The 25,978-nt window shown below is 38.5% G+C and overlaps 1 protein-coding gene across 1 annotated transcript in view; it reads left to right on the forward strand.

Moving 5' to 3' along the window:
- The window catches only part of LOC126354766 (uncharacterized), an 85,394-nt gene that overhangs the window by 53,144 nt on the left and 6,272 nt on the right, over positions 1–25,978 (forward strand). The window contains exons 4-5 of the mRNA XM_050004659.1: positions 6,282–6,406; positions 25,679–25,804. Coding sequence (XP_049860616.1) covers positions 6,282–6,406; positions 25,679–25,804 — 251 coding nt within the window. The remainder of the gene's footprint in view (positions 1–6,281; positions 6,407–25,678; positions 25,805–25,978) is intronic.

The following is a 25,978-nucleotide window of genomic DNA, read 5'->3' on the forward strand; positions in this document are numbered from 1 at the left end:
CACCCCCATTGTTCACTTGTTGGTCCGTAAATCTCTGTGTCGCTGTCAGCATATTAACAGGTTTCGGTTGTACTGGTCTCTCTTTGTATATTAAATCTATTGAGTCCAGTGCAGGTAGAAAGTATTCAATGGCTTGTTCCGGGTTGGTGATTAATTTTTCCCTAATGTGGGCAGGAAGACAGTTCTTTAACATTTTCAGCACATCTACTTGAGATACTAGGTTGAAGAAAGATACAGAAGGATATATCTGGAAATATGAGAGCTGTCGGAAGAATAAACTCCATAGGGGACACACAAAGGTACCTTTACAGATCGCAAAGACATCGGAACTCTGATATTAAAATAGTAGGTCAGACAGACTGAGAAAATAAGTATATTCTTATGCTTCAGGATGCGCTGACCAAGTTTATGAACCTACTGAACAGAAAGATGCTGATGTAGTAGTCTGTGTGTTAGTTTAAAAAAATTGTACTGAGGTATGGATTACCTTTAGTATCATTAAGTGACATGAGAAGTAATTTTATGGGTGAAGCCCTGAAGAGAATATACAAAATGGTGTGAAGCCACAGTATGCTAGCTACAATGCTCAAACAAATGGAGCATTAGAGAGGTCACACTAAACATTAATACAGTTGTTGCGACACCATGTAAATAGAGCTCAAACCGACTTGGAAAGTTAGGTTCCATATGCAGTTTACATGTAGAATATGGCAACAGACAGTGTGATGGGATATGCACCACATGAATTGGGCTTTGGAAGAGTGTGTAGCAATCTGAAGATAAAACAGAGGGATCCAGCAACTGAGGTTTAACTTTGATGATTATGTGGCAGAGCTAAAAGCATGCAAGAAATGCTCTGAGGTACATTCACTATGCAAAACAAGCAACAAATAATATTATCGTAAGATGCGAATAAAAAACAGTTTTATAAATATGTCAGTTCTTTGACAATAGCTCCCAAGGAGGCAAGTTGCATAAGTTAGATACACAGTTGTGGAGATACTTCACAGTAGTACCAAGAAAGGGACATAAGAAATAAGTATCTTATTGCCAACAGACTGAAAGAATTTTTCTAATTCCAGATGTTTGCACTGTACTGCATCATCAGTATTGCTCTCCTACTAATTGAACTTGAGCTCAAATGACAAGAACTGTGTATACACACAGCAAATTTCCAATTGGCACCCAGACTATATTGTGACATGTGAAAAGTGAGAATTTTTTGTGTTACTTGGAGAATTGTGAGTTATTTTAATTTTGCTACAGCTAAAGGAAAAATTTGAATACATGGAAGTTGTTACAAGGTGAGCAATTGGATATTGTAAATATAAGTTGGCTTAATTGAACAAGGGTGCAGCAGTGCGGAACTTGGGTTACATTGGCATGTAAGAAAAACTGAAAAAGCACAAGATGTAATTGGACAATTGGCATGATGTGAATCCTATACAGGGAATTGAAAAATCTTAAATTGGTGGAGAAGATCTGTAAAATCTTGTACGGCATGTTTGATGAAGAAGACACCACGCACTCCAAGGTGAAGATCGATGTGTTAGAAGGGGATCAGAAATAGCTACTCAGACTCTTGAAGGGGCTGATGACCATAGTTAAAGCAACTTAAAGTAGTTTTAATCAAATGGTAAGCTCCATAATGTAAAAAAGGAGAAATGATCATGCAGGGTGTGAAGCAATTGAGTAGACACACAGTACAATATGAGAATAGCACACAACGCACAATTACAGAGAGCAGTGATTTTGATCACTGTTAACGAACAGATAATACAGCTTACAGGTATATTCTGTGAATTAGAACAGGAACATAACATGTTAATATCACCAACAGCCAACATTCAGAAAGGTATTCTGGAGTAGTATCTGATCAATCACGTTCAGATTGTAAATTATCTAGGACTGATAGAAGACACCATCAAGGGCAAATGGTTCCCTGTCACTGTTATGGTAACAGTAGTTACCAGTTGATCAGAATTATGAATCTGGATGTTTTCATTTCTGGGAATATTTTAAGCTATGTGTTAAATATCCAGATGGTAGAAAATGAAATTTTACAACTTGCATAGAATACTGCTGTTGCCATTGGATGTAGACAGAATAAGACATTTATTTTTATACATTGCCCCCAAAAAGGATCTACTGATAACAGATGATTCAAAAAGATAGTATGCCCAGCAGAGTGATGAATGGCTGCACTGTAAAACAGTAAGTCAGAGCCTCAGAATACAGGCAAATATACATACTTTTATTCATGTTCAGCCATGCGAGGTGTGAGGTTGACGCTGCAATTCGAATGAAATTTTCACTCTGCAGTAGAATGTGCTCTTTTATGAAACTTTCTGACTGATTACAACTGTGTCCTGGAGCAAGACTTGAACTCAGGACCTTTGCCTTTTGTGGGTAAGTGCTTATGGACTGAGCTACCCAAGCACAACTCATAACCCACCTCATAGCTTTGCTTCTGCTGGTACCTGGTATTCTACCTTTCAAACTTCACAAAAGCTCTCCTGTGAAATTTGCAAGACTAGCACTCCCAGAAGAAAGGCTATTGCAGAGACATGGCTTAGCCACAGCCGGAGGCATATTTCCAGAATGAAATTTTCACTCTCAACTGGAGTGTGTGCTGATATGAAACTTCTTGGCAGATGAAATGTGTGTGCCACACCAAGACTCGAACTTGGGACTTAGGTCTCCAATTCAAGACTTTGCCCAGCACACAGTTTTAATCTTTCAGGAAATTTCATATCATGCTGCAACTATAGTCGGATCCATGAACACTGGCAGTTTGCGCATGTCGAGACAGGGATGGGGATGGCATTGTTGATGATTCCAAGCAACAGTTGCAGTATGCAAAGTGAGATACATACCTTCAAGAATACCTTAAAAATTGTGTGATAGAGAAGTGTTTGTATACTGTCAAGGATTATCTGAAATGATATCTAAATTTTGTTGGCAACTATGGTAATGATTAACTGCTATGATTAAGAGGCATTTTACAATATTTTCAATAGAACAATAAAATACGATGTACAGACATAGCTAGTAAATCAAATAATGTATGCATTTGCTTGTGTGTATGTGATTATATATATATATAAAACAGAAAGAAACTTCCACATGGGAAAAATATATTAAAAATAAAGATTCCAAGACTTACCAAGCGGGAAAGCGCCGGCAGACAGGCACATGAACAAAACACACAAACACACACACAAAATTACGAGCTTTCGCAACTGGCAGTTGCTTCGTCAGGAAGGAAGGAAGGAGAGGGAAAAATGAAAGGGTGTGGGTTTTTCCATATATTGATATAATAGAGGGAAACATTCCATGTGGGAAAAATATATCTAAAAACAAAAATGATGTAATTTACCAAACAAAAGCATTGGTATGTTGAAAGAGACACTAACAAATACAAACACACACACAAAATTCAAGCTTTTGCAACCTACGGTTGCTTCATCAGGAAAGAGGGAAGGAGAGGGAAAGACGAAAGGATGCGGGTTTTAAGGGAGAGGGTAAGGAGTCATTTCAATCCCAGGAGCGGAAAGACTTACATTAGGGGGAAAAAGGGACACACACACACACACACACACACACACACACACACACACACACACACACACACGTATATCCATCCACAAAATATATATATATTTATGTATTTATATGAATGCATCATATATATTAATATGCTGACAACATTCATAGAATTTATATTGTTTACAGGTGGACAGATAAATAAATGAACCTGAATATGGTGCTTCACATCATACTGATTTCTAAGTTCCAAATCATATACAGTTCTGTCGCCCTAATAATTTATGTATTGTGGATATACTTAATATGTAATATGAAGTCAATTTTAGTCACATGTGGTTTGGTTCTGTAATTTTCATGGATACCAATTTGAATATTAGGGCAGCATAGTGTTTGGTCACAATGATTAAAGTTGTACCTTTCTATCAAATTACTGAGTTTTCTGAACATACAAAAAATCACAGGGTGCAATGAAAACAAAACATTTGTCCTCCTTCAACTACATAAGAACATCATGATGAAATATAGCTTTTATTATAAGTATGAAAATAATAACAATGATTCATCAGTCAATATTTCATGTTTTACATATCCTTCTACCTTCCCTTTGTTCATTTTCTACATATGTTTTTCAATCTGATAAGCACACCAGAGAAAAAAGTAGTCACATGCCCCTCTCCACCTCATCCTCCTGTTGAGCAGACATCATGTTAGCATCATGTAACATGGCCCTCTAGCCTTGATAATGGCCTCAGTGAGAAGGAGTGTCTGCAAATTTCTTTGGGTACACCATATTCAGTTGAATCCACTCATTGATGTAACCTGATGGAGCTATCAAATGTCAATTACTATTTATGATAAACCTGTTGTCCAATTAGTCCCAAACATGTTCTATGGGACTACAATCAGTTGGTTTAATGGGACAGTCAAGGTGTGCCAGGATGTCTTAAAGTTAATCAAACGAGGTAAGTATTCAAGCAGTTTTGTGAACCTGGCTGTTGTCATTTTAGAAGACGTGAGTGTCCCCAGCATACTCATCACAAAGACAGAAGAGAAAGGACAACAAAATTGTTGAAATAAACGTCCTGGTTCACATTTATGGTAACTTAAATGAGGGTGTCCAAGTGATGGTGTGAAAAATACGCCCAAAACATCACAGAACCATCTCCAAACTGAAATTACCTCACCACACTATGTGGCCTCAGTGTCTCATTGGGTCGTTGGTGGCCTTGACACCACTGAGCATTTGAAAAAAGGCAAGATGGCAACTCATCAGGCCACAGTACCCTGAGATGACAAAAGTTATGGGATAGAAATATGCACATATACAGATGGTGGTAGTATCATGTGCACACGGTATAGAAGGGCAGTGAATTAGCAGAACTCTCATTGGTGCACAGGCGATTCATGTGAAAAGGTGTCTAATGTGATAATGGCCGCACATTGGGAATTAACTTGGTAGTTATAGCTAGACACATGGTACATTTCATTTCAGAAATTGTTAGATAATCCAGCATTTTGATTGCACAGTGTCAAGAGTTGTGTGAGAAGACCACATTTCAGGCATTACTTCTCACCACAGTCAACACAGTGGCCGATGGCCTCCACTTAACAACTGAGAGCAGTGACATTTGTGTAGAGTTGTCAGTGCTAACAGACAAGCAACACTGCATGAAATAATCATAGAAATCAGTGTAGGATGTACAAAAAATATATCCATTATACAGTGCGGTAAAATTTGTCATTTCTCAAATGATCTGTGAAAATGTTATACCAGCTAAGTCGTAATTGTGGTGTCAAATGATTAGTATATGGTGGAACATCAGCATGTATCATATGTTTTCATTTCTTGTTATTTTATTTGTGATATGCTGATGTTCCCTGCCATATTTTTTTTACAATTTGATGCAACATCACTATGTGACTTTCAGTGTTTTAACAAGAATGTACATCTAATAATGTTACAAGATCCACTGATAACAGTATAGATCTGTTGAAACCAGTCATAGTAATAAAAAGAATTGTTAGTGATCTTGGAAAACGTGATTCTTCAAAAATGACATAGATATTTACAATATGAAAATTTCTAAGGTGATTGTTTAAATGTAAACTTTCACCAATTTTATAGGGAAAAAATTAATATTCGTGTGAAATATATTCCAGATGTTTTCTGTATTTATGCAGAGCTGGCTGACACACTTAAAACTTTGTAAACATTTAATTTTTCACCGTAAATGTGTAAAAGTATAATGAATGTAATATCCATGTTGGTATATATTTATATAAGGGCCAGTGCCAAGTCAGTTCGTGAGCCACTTTTGAGGCACTTTTTGTGAGGCAGCTATGAAGCAGTTGTCTATGATTATCTATGCTGAAAATGTCTACACAACACACAAACTGGTCTGTCACTCCATAATTTGCGTTAAGACCTCTACCTCTAACAACTTGTGACAATGAGCCAATTTCAACAGCAAAGTGTTCAATAATGCTACGTACTTTTCCTTTTATAACCCGAATTTCTAGGAAATTTTCTTTAATTAATAGCACTGTTGTAGTTGTATATTTAGCTGTAGGTGAGAGGGTATATCAGAACGTTCTACTCTATCTACAGCACACAAGAGCCACCAGTCAGCCCTTTTAAGTGGGTGACTGATAGTTTGGTTGTCACCCTTGTTACATTCTTGCCTATATAAAATTTTTGATATTTGTTTGCAAAATATCTTGTTGGCTTTTAGATTTGAAGCATGAACTGGCTGAGGACAGAAATGCTCTGGAACACAAATTTATGGCCCCACTGGACACACTGAACCAGACAGTACAGCATCTAACACACAAGGCATATGAAGATCTTTTGCACCAAGTGAGTGAGAGTTATTTATTGTTTTATCTGATAGTTTTATGAAAAAAATGTGGAGTGAAAACAAATGCCAGATGCTGGTTGCTACTTCTCTTACCACATTGACCAAATACACTCCTGGAAATTGAAATAAGAACACCGTGAATTCATTGTCCCAGGAAGGGGAAACTTCATTGACACATTCCTGGGTTCAGATACATCACATGATCACACTGACAGAACCACAGGCACATAGACACAGGCAACAGAGCATGAACACATAGACACAGGCAACAGAGCATGCACAATGTCGGCACTAGTACAGTGTATATCCACCTTTCGCAGCAATGCAGGCTGCTATTCTCCCATGGAGACGATCGTAGAGATGCTGGATGTAGTCCTGTGGAACGGCTTGTCATGCCATTTCCACCTGGCGCCTCAGTTGGACCAGCGTTCGTGCTGGACGTGCAGACCGCGTGAGACAACGCTTCATCCAGTCCCAAACATGCTCAATGGGGGACAGGTCCGGAGATCTTGCTGGCCAGGGTAGTTGACTTACACCTTCTAGAGCACGTTGGGTGGCACGGGACACATGCGGACGTGCATTGTCCTGTTGGAACAGCAAGTTCCCTAGCCGGTCTAGGAATGGTAGAACGATGGGTTCGATGACGGTTTGGATGTACCGTGCACTATTCAGTGTCCCCTCGATGATCACCAGAGGTGTACGACCAGTGTAGGAGATCGCTCGCCACACCATGATGCCGGGTGTTGGCCCTGTGTGCCTCGGTCGTATGCAGTCCTGATTGTGGCGCTCACCTGCACGGCGCCAAACACGCATACGACCATCATTGGCACCAAGGCAGAAGCGACTCTCATCGCTGAAGACGACACGTCTCCATACGTCCCTCCATTCACGCCTGTCGCGACACCACTGGAGGCGGGCTGCACGATGTTGGGGCGTGAGTGGAAGACGGACTACGGTGTGCGGGACCATAGCCCAGCTTCATGGAGACTGTTGCGAATGGTCCTCGCCGATACCCCAGGAGCAACAGTGTCCCTAATTTGCTGGGAAGTGATAGTGCGGTCCCCTACAGCACTGCGTAGGATCCTACGGTCTTGGCGCGCATCCGTGCGTCGCTGCGGTCCGGTCCCAGGTCGATGGGCACGTGCACCCTCCGCCGACCACTGGCGACAACATCGATGTACTGTGGAGACCTCAAGCCCCACGTGTTGAGCAATTCGGCGGTACGTCCACCCGGCCTCCCGCATGCCCACTATACGCCCTCGCTCAAAGTCCGTCAACTGCACATACGGTTCACGTCCACGCTGTCGCGGCATGCTACCAGTGTTAAAGACTGCGATGGAGCTCCGTATGCCACGGCAAACTGGCTGACACTGACGGCGGCGGTGCACAAACGCTGCGCAGCTAGCGCCATTCGACGGCCAACACCGCGGTTCCTGGTGTGTCCGCTGTGCCGTGCGTGTGATCATTGCTTGTACAGCCCTCTCGCAGTGTCCGGAGCAAGTATGGTGGGTCTGACACACCGGTGTCAATGTGTTCTTTTTTCCATTTCCAGGAGTGTATATCAAAAATAATATATGTTATTTGTTTTTTTTGCATAACATTATGCATATTAGATTCCATTATATAAAGAGACAATTATGGTTGCAAAGTTATTTTTATTACAAATCACTCTTTTCATCATGTTAAAGTTTCCTCAGATTTACCTAAAAGAAGAGCTTAGCAAGGACATAATTATATGAAATTATAAATTAAGCAGCATGCTTCTAATCTGCACTAAATTAAAAAAAAATTTAAAAAAGTAAATTCACACTCATGAGAAATCATCAAATAAATACATATCACCTGCTGGTAGGTTGGTTAGTCAGAACTAAGGCAACAAACCATCTAAATGAAGAACAGTGTAACAAATGTTACTCTGGAACGAAACCAAATGTATGAATTTAAAAGGATAAAAACCAGACAAAATTTATGAAGGGAAAAGTAAGGGGGGGGGGGGGGGGGCGGGGGCAGCACAGGCGAAGAATAAAGTGATGCAAATTACCTTGGAACAGGCATAACTGTTATGTGAAGTGCAGTGTAAAGCCACACATACATCAAATGAATCTGGAAAGCAAGTGAGTAAATGCTCTATTAGATGGTAAAACGTAACCAGATCCAGAAGCACAGCATGTTTTACATTGTTGGAGGTGATAACTTCAATGCAGAAAGTCTTGTGTCACTACCAGACGTACGCAAATAATTCTGTTAACAACAAAAGTTTATTTGTTACAACTTTACAGGCACCAGAACACACCAGCGAGTACTCCAACCGCTCTCCTCTCAAGCCTTTTTGACAAGGTGTATTTTTACATCTTTTAACAATTACATTCTTTGACATTGTTATGTTATTTCATGTTTGATGTTACAATTGCAATAAGTTAACCCAGCAAATTCTGACATTATGGAGTTTTAGTAGAAATTAAAATGAGTACAATGACACTTCCGAAATTAACGATCTTTTACAAGTGCAATTTTGAAACATACAAACAGTTAACAATTAAGTTCTTATTATTCAGTTCAGAACATTCTCGAATATCTTTCCATAATTTAATTAATTATGTGATTTTATGAAACAGTTCTGAGCTGGTAATATTTCTACAATGTCAAAATTACCATTCAAACATTCCAAAGGGCTTTTTTCAACATTTGAAGGCTAAAATGCGGAACAGTTATGTACAACCCAAAAGCTTTAAATCATGTTACAAAAGATTAATGAATCATTCTTCTAACATTATTTGTGATATAAATTGTCTTTCTGAGACATGATATGTCTCCATCTTCTCTAGTTTTCGTAATATGTGGACATTGCACAGAATTTCTCTATAGAATGTTCCAGAAACATTAATTATGAGTTTAATTACAGATTTTTAGTTGGTGATTTCTGTAAGAATATGTTGTCCTGACTATCAAACATACACAAATGTTAAGCTTTTCCAAAATTAATAGTTTACACAGTTAATTTGCATTATGCTAAACAATGAATTTTTACAAATTGAATTATAATTACAAAACTGAATGAAAAAGGTTACTAACATTTATCCATTGTTAACCCTGATTCCAGAACTTTTTCTTTCTCTTCAAAACATCCCAAAATTCATAGCAATGTGGTAATGACTTATCCTAACTGTACATTACTTTACCTGATTAAAAACATACATTAATTGGTCTGTGACACAGTTTAACATTTTTGTTATCACTACTTCACACTGTTGCAGTAAGTTACCTCATTCATTAATTGTCCTTATACACTACCCATATCTGTTTTAGTGTGTATCGCATACTATGAAACGTGGGTACTCCACGTGACCCAGTACAGCCTGTTTCATTACACAACCCCCTCCCGTCATCACTTTCAAATGAAATACGGAAGGTATGAGGTCTCTACTTTAAAAACCCACACAAAAATAATATTTTTTTTACATATCTTTGGTATCACCTTTTCTTGAGGAATGGTGTCTTCTTTCTTGAAGACTGGTGTCGTCTTTCTTGAAGACTGGCACACCTTAGCAACACACTCTAATTTTCAGTCCCTATCTGATACTTGGCATGGCTTTCTTGTACACTGCTGGCTACCATAGACTGCAATAGCACAGTCTGCTATTAGTACACAGTATACAGTGGTCAAGTCTAGTTAGGAATGAGTAGAGAATGGTTTAGTCTTTTGTGGATAGGTTGTCAAGAACAAAACAGGTTCACAGAAATTTTTACATGTAATTGCACAAAGTTCGAATTATTCTAAAAGATTTGTTTAAAAGTAAGATTAATTTAAAGAATTTCTTAAAGCTAAGAGAGGATAGATTGACAGCTGGAGAAAATTGATTGTACAGGATAACAGAATAAGTGTAAGATGCAATGCTAGCATATGAAAATGAAACATGGCAATTTCCCAGCTAGGGGACTCAGTGTTCACCAAACTTAGCATACAAAGAATTTATGCTCCCCTGAGGAACAAATATATGTAACATAACATAGTATACAATATATCCTGGTAAAAATACATCATGACAGCATTTAAAATTTCTATAAACATCTATTATAAAATATTTCTTACATTTTTTAAAACAATTTCAGTTTGGTCACATTTCATAGGCCAAACAGTCCACCAGAACTTGGATAGACTAGACGTTAAGCATTCAGATGCGGGCTGTCTTGAATTCTGAAAGGTCCAATGTATATGTCAAAAAACTTTTTTAATTCACCACCGATCACTTTAGATTTCTCTTGCGTTTTACCAAGGACTAAGTCATCAATTTTAAATTGTGTAGGATTCAATATTTTGCCATGTCTACATTTCTTTATGTCACCTTGAGATTTCATGGTTTTTCTTACAATTTCCTCTCTCTCTTGAGTTCTTAATGGTTTGCAGACTGGGAAATCAATGAAATCACTAATTGGATGTGGTGGTTTGCTATTATACTGTATTCCATAAAGTGAAAAACCTGTTGAGGAATGCTGCAGGCTGTTCATAACATCTTTGAGATTCTCAACATAGTCAATTCAGCTACCATGATTAGTATTACAGTATGTTCTAAAGAATCACCCAATTTCTCTCATGTATCTCTCCGAAGGGTTTCCTGATGGATCATAGGCTGAAATAAGAATGTGGTTTATCCTTTCATCTTCAATAAAAGCTTTCCATGGCCCAGAAGTAATTTGAGTCCCACTATCTGATAAAATTTTCTGATATTTTCCTACCCTGCTAGAATAGTCCCCTCTGATTTTTGAAATAATGCTCTTACTGTTTGCTTTGTGAAGAGGGTATAACTTAATGAATTTTGAAAACACATCCACCCTAACAAATATAGCAATAGCCTCTTTTGGTCTTTGGTAATGCTCCTTGCAAGTCCACAGCAACTAACTCATGTTGTTCTTTTAGCAAGATGTTCTGCATCAATCCTCTACTAGTTTGGTTGGATACTTTTACACTTTGGCACCTGTCACAATCTGTCAAAATTCTTCTAACTCTTCTGGCTATATTGTTAAAGTATACATTCTCTTGGATTTTCAGGGTACACTTCTGAATTCCACAATGGCCAAAACTTTCATGAATATATTTAATGAGTACATCAATGTATTTATCAGGCCAACATAATTTCCATACATCACTATCTACACTGTTTCTCTTGAATAGAATACCATTGTAAATTTTTTAATAATATGCCACTTTCTCATGTCCCCTTTATCCTAAAAAACTTTTGACCAGCTTACAGTTCTCGGCCTGGTTCTGATTCCAACGGATGTCATTACAAATGTCTCTGATTTCTTGTTCATTGTCCACCCCTTTTAAATAGATAATTTTAAATTCCTTTTCACATTCCCCACTGTTATGTTCAAAGTCACTGCCCTTCAGGTAGCCTAGACAAAGCACCAGCAACTACACTATTGGGCCCTCTAAGATATTTTATTGAGTAGTTACACTGCTGTAACAAGAGTGCCCACCTGGTAATACTTCCATGATGTAACCTACATTCTTGAATATAAATTAATGCCTTATGGTCAGTGTAGACAACTACCTGATTCTCCAATAAATAATTTCTGAATTTAGGAAATGCCCAGTAAATGGCTAAAAGTTCCTTCTCTGTAACAGTGTATTGTTTCTCATGTTTTTTCCAAGTTTGACTAGCAAAAGCGATAGAACTGTATTCTATTTTCCCAATTACATCTACTTCTTGGAAAAGGTGAACCCCTAGACCATAATCACTACTATCTGCCATAATGCAGAAGGGTAAACTCAAATCGAGACGAAATTTGACTGTTACATAATTGTGATTTTGTTTCTTCAAAGGCAGGTTCACATTCATGACCCCAAACCCACATTGCATTTTTCTTCAGCAATCTGTTGAGACTTGGAACATTCAAAGCTTGGGTACTAATGAATTTTTGGTAGTAACTGCACATCCCAAAAAATGACTTCTATTGTTTCTTGGTTTTAGAAATTGGGAATTTCACAATTGCCTCAAGTCTTTCAGAATCTGGCAAAATACTCTCCTCAGAAATGCTGTGGCCCAGAAACTTCAATTTTTTTTTCACAGCAAACTTACATTTAGATAGTTTAAGTGACATTTCCCCCCCCCCCCCTTCCTTAATCTATTGCAAACCTCCCTCAAAGTATTAATATGTTCCTCCCAGATTTCTCCCATAATCAAAATGACAAAAGTTCTTTTCCCAAAAGGAAGGCAAGAGCTCTAATGAATTCTGGTATTGAAACATTAAGGCCAAACGGTACTACACAATACTGGTAACATCTTCCCCCAAACAAAAAGGTAGTATACTTTCTGGAATCATCTTCTGATTCTTCTTGATGAAATCCTGAAGTGAGATCTAAACTAGTCATGTATTTCATTCTTTCATATTTATGTAGTAACTCCTCAATGTTCTCTGGATGATCAGTTTCCCTATCCAGATACTTATTTAGATGTCTTGAATCAAGCATGAGCCTAACACTACCATCATGTTTTGCTACCACTACCAATGGGTTGTTGTATTGGCTCTTACTTCTCTCAATGATGCCCCACTCTTCCATCTTTTGAAGTTCCTTTTCTACATCTTTTCTTTTTGCAATAGGTACCCCATAAGGCTTTATGAACAAAGGCTCATGTAGTTTTAATCTGAGTTTATACTGATAGTCCTTATTTAACCAGGTCTGTCATCAAAAACATCATAGTAATTCCACAATAATTCTTCTAATTCTACCTTCTGTTCTTGGTTCAATTTATCTTATTCACCTAATTTTTCTTGAACTATGTCTCCATAATCTCAATCATCATAATCTTCAGTAATTTCCTCTACACAATAACCACTGTCTTTAGAAAAGATAACTTCCCTAATTTCAATTCCCCTATCAGCACAGTTTTGAATTGATATGTCAGTGCTGGCTGGACCTTACCCCTGTCTTAGGGTAATTAAAGATAAATAATCTGTTTCCCCAGTCAAATGCTGCTTTAGCTTTCAATATCCAGTCCATGCCTAACAGTACATTCTCATTCAGACCACTTATTACAAGACATTCTTGAGTAAACTGTACATCATTTACACTTAAGGTTGACAACACTTGTCTATTAATATTTTTGCTCAGCCTACCAGTAGCTCCTCTAATTTTTATTCCAACATCTGGTAATTCAGTAAAATCAGGATCATGCTTAATTATATCTTTTAATTTGCTTGAGAAGGCACTAATAGGGCTCCCTGTGCCAATGAAACAAAATCCTTCCCAACCTACAGCTTTAATTTTTATGTAGGTACTGCCAATAGTAGTTTTCCCTGTCTTCGTGTTCCTCAAACAAAAGATCTTCAATTATCTCATCAAACCTCTGCTCCATGTTCATGTTTTCTTTACTAGGCAATACCTTCTTCAAACATATACTAGAATTTACTGTAATTTTTGAGTTATTATTTACCTCACACATGTTTTGACTAGTATCTTGTCTGACGATTTCATTTGGCTTATAAGAAGAAGAAGAAGAAGTTGGCTCACAAATTTCCTTTAATTTGATCTTAACTTCACTGTCATCATTGTAATCTTAAATTTGTCCCAAACAGATTTCAAAATAATCTCAGACACATCGGCACAATCAAACCCCTGTCTCCTGATGTATTACTAAGCTGAACTGATACAAACTGATTCTCATGTGGCATGTCATTAGAGTTCCAGCACTGCTATTCTCAACAATATTACTAATAACGTCCTCCTTGACTTCCACATATAATATTCCATCCAATTCACTTTTAAAATCTTCTAGCACATAACCATCATAATCCCTAACATCAACTTCATCTTCATCATCATCATCATCATCATCATCATCATCATCATCACCTGAGCTTACACTACAAACACTATTAACATCACCAACATCACTCACAATAACATTTTCGCTAACCACATCCACATGAACATCAGACTTTCCAGAAACTTCATTAGAAACATCATTATGACAACTTACATCTAAAGCATCACCACACATAAGTTTGCACAACACAAGCGATCGGCTGATTATTCCCAGTAGCTTGCATCTGTACATATAGTACAGGGTGGCCATACGCTACTCACCCACTGTAATTGTTTTAGCTAAATTTTTGGCCATTTGTTTTATATCTACCTTTGTATTTACAGCTTTCTCCATTGCTGTTGTGATTACCATTACCATTACCATAGGTCTGTGTGGGGGAAGGTTGTCATCCGTGTTGTACTACGAATCCATTGTTTACTTGTTGGTCTGTAAATTTCTGTGTCGCTATTGGCGTATTAACAGGCTTTGGTTGTACTGGTCTCTCTTTGCATATTAAATATGTTGAGTCCAGTACAGATAGAAGTATTCAGTGTCATGTTCTGGGATAGTAATTAATTTTTCCCTAATGTGGCAGGAAGACAGTTCTTTAAAATTTTCAGCACGTCTACTTGAGATACTAGGTTCGTCCTATATCTGGTTTTATTCAAATATTTTTCAAAATAGCCCCTTGCTACTGAACGAAGCTGGGTTGCATACTTCACATCTGAGCCTCTCTTGTACAGTCTCAGACCAATAATTATCCAGAAACGCTCTCTCAAACTGTTCATAATAGGGCAATATTTCACCATGTCTATAACCCATAGCAGAAAGTCACCCTGTGTGTATCCAACAATAAATATAATTTTCTGGGCTTCAGTCCAGGTACGCGGTGAAACATTTTGTGTGAAATGCTCTGATAAAGACCACAGGGTGTGTTCTTTTCCCTTCAGTAGTAAATATTGGAAATTGTTGATGATTAAGTAATCCATCATCTGCATGTAATGTTGACAAACATGCCACACTGTCAATGACAGGTGTGTTTATGTTCGTTTGTGGGGTAGTGCACGGCAAGTGTGCTTGCTCGACAGGTGCAACTGCTGGCAAGCATTGTTGCATTGTGTTACCTTCGCTATTTTCCTTTGACGGGCCAACCCCATATTGTGGGTAACCAGTGAAGGTATCCAACTTCTCTAAAAGTGCAAGTTTGTTTTCTGTCAGTCATATGTTGTTTTGGAATGTCAGTAGTTTTGGCTACACTGTCTTGTAACCTTTCATCTGTTTCATTTAAACCTAAGTCTGTTTTAGCTAGAAGTTGACTTTCCTTCTCTTTTAGAGCTTCTTCAACAGTATCTACATAAATTTTGCATTCTGACACTACCTTTTCAGCAAGGGTGCTGCCCTTATCCAGCATCCCAATTTCAGCTTTTCAGTTATTTCACATCTGTACATAACTTCTCTCTCTCTCTCTCTCTCTCTCTCTCTCTCTCTCTCTCTCTCTCTCTCTCTCTCTCTCTCTCTCTCTCTCTCTCTCTCTCTCCCCCTCTCCCCCCCCTCTCTCTCTCTCTTTTTTTTTTTTGCAAAGGGGGGGGGGGGGGCAAATTCTGCCTCTAAACTTAACTGATCTACTCTTAAATTTGACTTGCATATTTCTTTAGATAGGTTTTTGCACATGTCTTGTAGCTCACTTACTGTGTTCGTGATCGTTTCTTACCAATGCATCCACTCGGGATTGAGTCTCCTGAATTTGAGAATATGCTTCACTAAGATTTTGTAACTCACTCTCAAGTTGTTCCTGTTTACAATCTACGGATGTTACTTTTTCCGTTAATGTATTTATATTGCGGGACACGTTGGTAATTATTTCTTGTTTTAGTTGATTACCGAGTTCTGTGAATTTACCAGATAATTCAGTGTGTATAGTTTGCTCACCTCACTGAACCATTGACTAATAATGTCCTTGAAATAGTTAAATGCCTGATTTTGCTGTGAAAACTGTTGTCCTATATTTTCCTGAAGTTCCTGTTGTTTTTCAAGCTGTTGTGTTATTAACTGCATGAGTTGTCAAATTGTGGGTGTCACTAGTGTTAACATTGCTGTTTTGAACTGTTTCCTGCTCTTGCGTTCATGACATAGTGAGCAAATAGTCAGAGGAAATTTCGCTGTCACACGCTTCAGTTTCACTGTTTTGAAAAATGTTTCCCAGTGAGAACTGAGAAATTGTCTCATCAAGTATCATAAAAATGACATCATGATTAGTTATATTACCAGTGTCATCATTTTTTAATAGTGTGACACCAACTTGGTTGTTTTGGTAGCCATGGGCCAATTCAAGAGGTGGCGGGTTACTTTCAGCTGTTGCCAAGCTTGGATTTCCGCCATTCTTGGCATATTGCATTTGGCAATGAATTTTCAACAATGGCCATTTCCTTTGACTCCATTGTGAACAGTGTTTAATAAAATTATAAAAAAAGTTTTTCAAAAACAAAATTTTGTTTGTATTGGTACCTTTCAATTACATCAGATTTATATGCATAGTCATTAATGAATCTGAGTGTGCTCCGATACAACCTTACAGAATTTGAATGAATTATTTTGAATTCTAATGTCGGCTTTACACAAGCTTTCATCTTTCCTATAGAAACACACTTTCCATAAAGAATATTAATTGGAAGGCATTATTTAATTTTAATTTGCTCCTTCAAGTTGTTAATAGTTCCAATCTCACAGACCTGTAAGGCATTATTTAATTTTAATTTGCTCCTTCAAGTTGTTAATAGTTCCAATCTCACAGACCTGTAAGCAATGCAACAAGGGCCTCATTAGTTTCTTCTAACGATGAAATGGAGCATTTATCTTCAAGAAATATATCTCAACAATTGAGAGGTCTGTTAACAAAGATGATGTGACTTACCAAACGAAAGTGCTGGCATGTTGATAGACACACAAACATACACACAAAATTCAAGCTTTCGCAACCAACAGTTGCTTCATCAGGAAAGAGGGAAGGAGAGGGAAAGACTAAATGATGTGGGTTTTAAGGGAGTGGAAAGACTTACCTTAGGGGGAAAAAAGACACACACACACACACACACACACACACACACACACACACACACACACACACACACACACAGACACACACACACACACACACACACACACACACACAGACACAAACAGACATTTGTAAAGGCAAAGAGTTTGGGCAGAGATGTCAGTCGAGGCGGAAGTACAGAGGCAAAGATGTTGTTGAATGACAGGTCGGGTATGAGCGGCGGCAACTTGAAATTAGCGGAGGTTGAGGCCTGGTGGGTAACGAGAAGAGCGAATATACTGAAGGGCAAGTTCCCATCTCCGGAGTTCTGACAGGTTGATGTTAGTGGGAAGTATCCAGATAACCCGGACGGTGTAACACTGTGCCAGGATGTGCTGGCCGTGCACCAAGGCATGTTTAGCCACAGGGTGATCCTCATTACCAACAAACACTGTCTGCCTGTGTCCATTCATACGAATGGACAGTTTGTTGCTGGTCATTCCCACATAGAAAGCTTCACAGTGTAGGCAGGTCAGTTGGTAAATCACGCGTGTGCTTTCACATTTGGCTCTGCCTTTGATCGTGTACACCTTCCGGGTTACAGGACTGGAGTAGGTACTGGTGGGAGGGTGCATTGGACAGGTTTTACACCAGGGGCAGTTACAAGGGTAGGAGCCAGAGGGTAGGGAATGTGGTTTGGGGATTTCATAGGGATAAACTAAGAGGTTATGAAGGTTAGGTGGACGGCGGAAAGACACTCTTGGTGGAGTGGGGTGGATTTCATGAAGGATGGATTTCATTTCAGGGCAGGATTTGAGGAAGTCATATCCCTGCTGGAGAGCCACATTCAGAGTCTGATCCTGTCCCGGAAAGTATCCTGTCACAAGTGGGGCACTTTTGGGGATCTTCTGTGGGAGGTTTTGGGTTTGAGGGGATGATGAAGTGGCTCTGGTAATTTGCTTCTGTACCAGGTCAGGAGGGTAGTTGCGGGATGCGAAAGCTGTTTTCAGGTTGTTGGTGTAATGGTCCAGGGATTCCGGACAGGAGCAGATTCATTTGCCATGAAGACCTAGACTGTAGGGAAGGGACTGTTTGATGTGGAATGGGTCGCAGCTGTCATAATGGAGGTACTGTTGCTTTTTGGTGGGTTTAATGTGGACGGATGTGTGAAGCTGGCCATTGGACAGATGGAGGTCAATGTCAAGGAAAGTGGCATGGGATTTGGAGCAGGACCAGGTGAATCTGATGGAACCAAAGGAGTTGAGGTTGGAGATGAAATTATGGAGTTGTTCTTCACTGTGAGTCCAGATCATGAAGATGGCATCAATAAATCTGTACCGAACTATGGGTTGGCAGGCCTGGGTAACCAAGAAGGCTTCCTCTAAGTGACCCATATAAATAGGTTGGCGTACGAGGGGGCCATCCTGGTACCCATGGCTGTTCCCTTTAATTGTTGGTATTCTGGCCTTTGAAAGTGAAGAAGTTGTGAGTCAGGTTGAAGCTGGCTAAGGTAATGAGGAAAGAGGTTTTAGGTAGGGTGGCAGGTGATCAGCATGAAAGGAAGTGCTCCATTGCAGCGAGGCCCTGGATGTGTGGAATATTTGTGTATAAGGAAGTGGCATCAATGGTTACAAGGATGGTTTCCAGGGGTAACAGATTGGGTAAGGATTCCAGGTGTTCAAGAAAGTGGTTGGTGTCTTTGATGAAGGATGGGAGACTGCATGTAATGGGTTGAAGGTGTTGATCTATGTAGGCAGAGATACGTTCTGTGGGGGCTTGGTAACCAGCTACAATGGGGCAGCCGGGATGATTTGGTTTGTGAATTTTAGGAAAATGGTAGAAGGTAGGGGTACAGGGTGTCGGTGGGGTCAGGAGGTTGATGGAGTCAGGTGAAAAGTTTTGTAGGGGGCCTAAGGTTCTGAGGATTCCTTGAAGCTTCGCCTGGACATCAGGAACGGGATTACCTTGGCAAACTTTGTATGTAGTGTTGTCTGAAAGCTGACGCAGTCCCACAGCCACATACTCCCGATGATCAAGTGCCACGGTCGTGGAACCCTTGTCCACCGGAAGAATGACGATGGATCGGTCAGCCTTCAGATCACGGATAGCCTGGGCTTCAGCAGTGGTGATGTTGGGAGTAGGATTAAGGTTTTTTAAGAAGGATTGAGAGGCAAGGCTGGAAGTGAGAAATTCCTGGAAGGTTTGGAGAGGGTGATTTTGAGGAAGATGAGGTGGGTCCCGCTGTGACGGAGGACGGAACTGTTCCAGGCAGGGTTCAATTTGGATAGTGTCTTGGGGAGTTGGATCATTAGTAGTAGGATTAGGATCATTTTTCTTTGTGTGCAAAGTGATATTTCCAGCAGAGAGTATGAGTGTAGGACAGTAAATATTTGACAAGGGCTGTTTGGTTGAATCTGGGAGTAGGGCTGAAGGTGAGGCCTTTGGATAGGACAGAGGTTTCGGATTGGGAGAGAGTTTTGGAGGAAAGGTTAACTACTGAATTAGGGTGTTGTGGTTCCAGATTGCGTTGATGAGAATTTTGAGGTTTTGGGGGGGAGTGGAGTTGGAAGTGGGAGATTGAATAGATGGGAGAGACGGTCTGTGTGCAATGAGAGGAGGTTGAGGTTTGCTGGAAAGGTTGTGAAGGGTGAGTGAGTTGCCTTTCCGGAGGTGGGAAACCAGGAGATTGGATAGGTTTTTGAGGTGGAGGGTGGCATGCGGTTCTAATTTGTGGTTGGCCTGTAGGAGGATGCTCTGAACAGCCGGTGTGGATGTGGGAGAGAAAAATTGAGGACTTTTATTAAGGATAGGAGTTGACGGGTGTGTTCATTGGCTTAGTTGATGTGTAGGTGAAGGATTAGGTGGATGAGGGCAATTTATTGTTCAGTTTGGAACTGGTATAGGGACTGATGGAAAGAAGGGTTGCAGCCACAGATGGGAACTTTAAGTGTGAGGCCTTTGGGGGTAATGCCAACTGTCAGACAAGCCTGAGTAAATAAAATATGGGAATCTGGCTAGGGCAAAGGCATGCTTACGGAGGGAATGTAAATAAAACTTAATGGGGTCATTGTGGGGATGTTGTGAGGGTAACATGGTATTAGAAGGTGGAAAGTGTAACATGAGGCTGAAATGAAAATAAAAATATATGGGGAGAGATAAAGGTGAACTAGAAAGCAACTGGAGATAAGGTGTGAAAAAAGTCGAAAAAGTGTTGGTTAAAGCTGAGCTATGTTGATCCTGTGGTGAAATTGCGTTGGTAAACAATGATGTGCACAAAAGTTAGGTGGTTGTGTTGCCGCCAAAACACGTTAAAGGGTGAAGAAATTTGGGAAAATTTCAAGAAAACTGCGTGTAAATGTATTAAATACATTTATTCAAATTTAAATTTATGTACTTATTTTTCTTGTTACTGTGCATAGAGCTTGGTATGACAATACTGGTTCTGGATTGCTTCCCTTCTGCTCATGCAAATTATTCTTGTCTGTTTCGATCCTCTGGATGCAGGATTCTCGGCATGTTGCAGAGAGATGAACAGACGGGTATCATTGCTGGGAATGTACAAATAAACTTTGGTATCTTGATAACTTTCTTTATTACTTTCTAATACACAATTGGTATACACACTTATGAACAATACCAATGCAGCGTAACTCATCACATGTCCACCTGCTACCACTTAAAGAGACAGACAGTTGAATCTAAAGCAATTAAAAAATTGAAGAGCATCTCTCTACCTCTTTTGTTTCTATGGCAATGTTATCTATGGAATGAAATCATTAGTTCTTTTCTTTTTTACATTATAACACCGCTGTACTAGAATGGGAAACATGGGTTTCCTCTGCACTTTAGTTTCAATGCGGCCCTCTATTAGACCATTTACTCACCTGCTCTCCAGGTTCATTCAACGTACATGTAGCTCTACGCTGTTTTTTGCCTTGCGGCTATGACTGTTTCAAGGTGTTTCCCATGACTTTATTTGCTTGGGTCCCCCCCCCCCCCCCCCTCCCCTTTATTTTTCCATTCATAAATTTTCAGTGGTTTTTATGCCTTAAAGTTCAACCTTTAGTTTTGTTCCTGTGTAATTTGTGAGACAGTTATTCCTTTAGATGGTTTTGTACCATTGTTCCATCAAATCAAAATTCATTGTAGTTTCTCGATCCCTTTTGAGGACAGTTCTGCATTTCCTTGAAGGTCATGCCTTCTTTTTAATAGTTATCTTCAACCACCTGGATTTTATTTCAATTCCAGTAATTACAGATAAAACTATATTACTGTTTGCCTAATACCTATGTTAAAAAATCCCTCTTGCTTAAGTAAGTATAATCTTTCTGCTCCCAAGATGCTGAATTTGGTGCTTAATTTAACCTGCTAAACTTCCAAATTATGGAATAAATTATCATAGCATACACTTCTGAAATTTCTTGTAATGAGTAAGTTTTTTCTTTCATTGTTAACATTGCCAGTCTCTGAGCACCTAAAATTCTTAAGTTGTTTAGAACCATCCTATACAGTTTTCTTAGTGTCATATAAAATATAGTTATTTTCATTTCTATCTCCATTTGTTTTCTTCTGGAAGGAAGTGCCAACTACAAAAGTATTTATTTTTGGCAAATTTTGATCATGCAAGACCTTTATCATATCTGGTAACTATCCTGCCCAAAATTTCCCATTGTCCCACTTTTGCTCTGATAATGCTCCATTATTATTTTTAAATAATGTTTCCTGTAACTCTTTGCAGAATTATTCTACCTCATCAAGTGATTGTGAATATTTTGGTGCAGTCCTAAACAAAATTACTCACAGGTGTATATCTCTCTCTTTAAATCAGCATTTTATGGAATAATTACAAGCAATGTAAGACTTCAGGTCACTCAGTTTGGTCCAGAGAGGTGTCTATTACTTAAGAGTATACTTTTTCAAGCACTTTCCAGAAACCATAAGAAGTTTAGCCAGTAATAAAGCACAATTTAAGAAAACCCTAAGGAATTTATTGGCAGCCAATTATTACTCTGCTGATGAATTTAGCAGAACCAAATGATTTATTTGTTATTTAACTGTATCACATAATATGAATGTAGCAAGCTCCCAATTATTCATGTTAATGTCCTGATAGAAAAAATCCTCAGTTAACATGAGCAACAGTCTGGGAAGCTAAGGTTTGCAGGCACATCCTTCCAGTAAGGTAAAGTTGCATCACTGTCGCAAATCTGTTCTGGGAGAAATCTGTTATGTTCGATGTAATTGTAGAATTTGCCTCAAAAAGTATTAGCTGCATTTTGTCAGCACCAAGTTTCTCAGCCTGAACAGCAATTTCTCAAATCCTGTAGTGATGTTCATTAAATATAGCAAGCCATCCTGATGAACTGTTAAAGTCTCCTTGAGTATTTAGAGTTTTATGGACCTCGTTTTCTTTCTCTATTACCATCAGACTTTACGTGGAGGTCTCTTCAACTTGAACCACAAGTTTCATGTAAAGATGAACTTTGCAGACCTGTATACTGTGATGGGTCCCGTTTTGCTTTCAGCTTTGGTTTCAGAACTTAACAGATTGTCTTTTTATTCTCTCTCTGTTTGTATGCCTATTCCTTAATACTGGCAAAGTTATATTGCAGATTCTCACTTTTCTAAGTTTTGTATAACTTCTAAATTCTTCTTGAATGTTAGAACAACACATTTGCATTTACTTGCCATCTTCCTGGAACATGTAAACCATCTGTAACTTCAACAACAACAAAAATATAATACAGGTCCATATTCAATATCAGTTATACTTTTTAGGAGCTATAACATTATGAAGACATGTCGGCGGCTGGAAAATTATAATAAAGAGTGCACTCCTCCTTTTTAACAGTTTGCCTTCATTTTGTGTCAAAACAGAACAAGAATTCTGATGGGGACTGTTTCAGAAGAAAACTTGAATCAGTTTCTTTTACTAACAGCTTTAAGTGAGTTGAAAATCATCAACCTTCAGTTTTTAGGGGAAGGACTAGGCAAACACATAGACTGTAATTTGGCCATGGACATGTTACAAAGGGTAGAGTCCCTCCATTTATCTGAAGATGAAATGAGAAACACTGTAAAAATAATTCAGCGATGTCCAAGAATGAGACAGGCCCGCATTGTCTTCTGATGGTGAAACTTGAATCTCTTACACTCTTAACAAAAATATTCATTGTAATAATTATGGACTATGTTAGGCTTTATTTTTTAACACTCACCAAACTATGCATGGATAATACACAAACCTGATAATCCTCAGCCAGATAATCGTGATCATGCTGCACTTTGCAATACTCAATTTCGCCAGAGTAAGCCTTACTGCGTAAGTAAGCCTTATAAACAATTACTGGTTTGTGTATGTTGTATGGCATTAATTTATTTATTCAACCAGTTTTCAGCTTACAACACCATTCTCAGAATTTAACGGACTTTTGTTGTCAAAATATAACAACAATGGAAATTCCTGGATGGAATAATACATAAAATGAAGGAAAGGCAACCAATCACTTACAGCTGACTGATGTGTGGCACGTAGAAGCACTCAACAGAATACAGTATCTACACTATCGTTTCGGCTCTCACTCTTTTTCTAGCAACAGTAAACACATTCACATACACAACCACACAGACACCAAATCAGTCGCACCTGCAGCCATGCTGCCTTTTCTGAAGTGAAGTGTGTAATGCATCACTAACTTGGGCATTTTTCTGGAGATTTTGAAATAAGCCATTGCCAAATCACTCTATAAGAAACTTGATAAGAGAGATGTCAATAACTAATGATCATTTAGCTGTGGATTTCATTTTCCAAAATTTTTGAGTGATGCATTCTAGAATAGTTTTATGCCTGAGGAACAATAATATCTTTTGTAAATTGCAGTTTGAATTTAAAACAAGTTGCTCACCTGAGAATGTCATTTGCACATTCACTCACCAAAATTTACAATCATTAAATAACAAAATAGCACTTTTTTGTATTTTCTGTGAATCACAGTGCTCTGTGAGATAAACCTATGTTTTATTTATTTGATGGTGTAGCCAACAAATGGATGTTGTCATATGTAATCAAAAAAATGCAATGAGTTGCACTTAATAATTCAAAAAATATAAGCAGGCGAAATAGGTGAAATAACTTACTCAACTCCATAAGTCTCAATCTCAAGTCTGGTATTATTTCTCATATATGTAAACGACTTTCTATCTAATAGACAACCAGCGAAATTAATTATTTTTGCAGATGACACTAGTACGTACATACACCAACAGAAAAATAGTAAATACTATAATGTTCTTGAAAGTATTGTTCTGTGGCTATCTGCAAACATTTCCATACTCATTTTAAAAAAGAAACAACATATTCAGGTTTGCACATCTAGTGGTAAGTATTACACCAATGATGTGTGTAAGATATGGTGAGGAAATAATAACTAAAGTCTAAACTTAAAAACAGGTTTGTTGTCCCTATTGATGAGCATTTCAAGGGGGGAGGGGGGGGGGGGGGGGAGGGAGAGCAGGACATCATGGAACTCCTCAAACAACTCGGTTCATTCAGTCATGTTTACACTTAGAATTGTTGCAAATCTTGGGGCAAACAAATCAATAAGTTGGCATATCTTCCATATTCTCCTTCAATAATGTATTGGATAATGTTCCGGAGTAACCCATTTTAAGGTATGTCTAAATTGCTCAGAAATGTGCTCTAAGAATAATATGTGGTGTTCACCTAAAACCATCCTTAAAACAGCTGTTTAAGGAGTTTTGATTACTGCTTCACAGTATATTTAGTGCCTCGTGAAGTTTGTTGTAAACAGTCCACTGCACTTCAAAGGGAACAACAATGTATATAACTACAATGCAGAAGAAAAAAAATGAAATTACTCCACATTGGTAATATCTGAAGTGCAAAAAGGATTTGTACAATGCTGTTGCCAAAATTTTTAATCATCTACCCATTGATACAAAATGTCTGACAGACAGCAAAGTTAAATTTGAAAACAAACTGAAAAAGTTTATCCTTGGTGACTGCTTCTGAGCTGTAGAAGAATTTCTGTTATTGTAATGTGTAAAATGTGGTGGTAGAAATTACTGATTCACATCTGTAGTTAAAAAGAAAACTTGTAAATGGCCAGCATGTAGCCATATTTACATATGAATGTGTAATATGAATGTATAATGGCTCCTTTCACATCATTACAATTAATGCAGTGCAAATGATCCATGGAGCATGAAAGTAACTGACAAGCCTTACAGTATGGGAGAGGATACATTATTTACCAATGTCATCTCGCTACCATGTACTTTTCTTTGTTCCACTGTCAAATGTCAAATGAGAAAAGTAGTAGCACTCTGTACAAGATGTAATTTCTCTGTATATTTTGTATTAGAGAAATTCAGATCTACTTTTTCGGACCATTTCATTCGCCTTGCAGGTTGCAGAACTGAAGGCAGAACAACGACGACAAGCATCTGTGGCTTTTGAGGCCTTTGAGCACACACAGAGCATGAAGGAAGCCTTGCAGGAAATGTTGCAGTTTAAAGAACAATACATTTCAAAGGTAATGTTCTACACATCTGCTCCAACACCGCTAACTTGCATTGGCTGACACTAGAGATGATTATGTTGACAGGATGCATGATTGAATATACCACCTATTTCATTAGCAAATGTTTTGGATACTTGTAGAAGCTGAATTATTCAACATTTGTACTCAGCTGACTACCATGTAGGG

This window comes from Schistocerca gregaria, chromosome 3, assembly GCF_023897955.1.
Source record: "Schistocerca gregaria isolate iqSchGreg1 chromosome 3, iqSchGreg1.2, whole genome shotgun sequence".
NCBI lineage: Eukaryota > Metazoa > Arthropoda > Insecta > Orthoptera > Acrididae > Schistocerca > Schistocerca gregaria.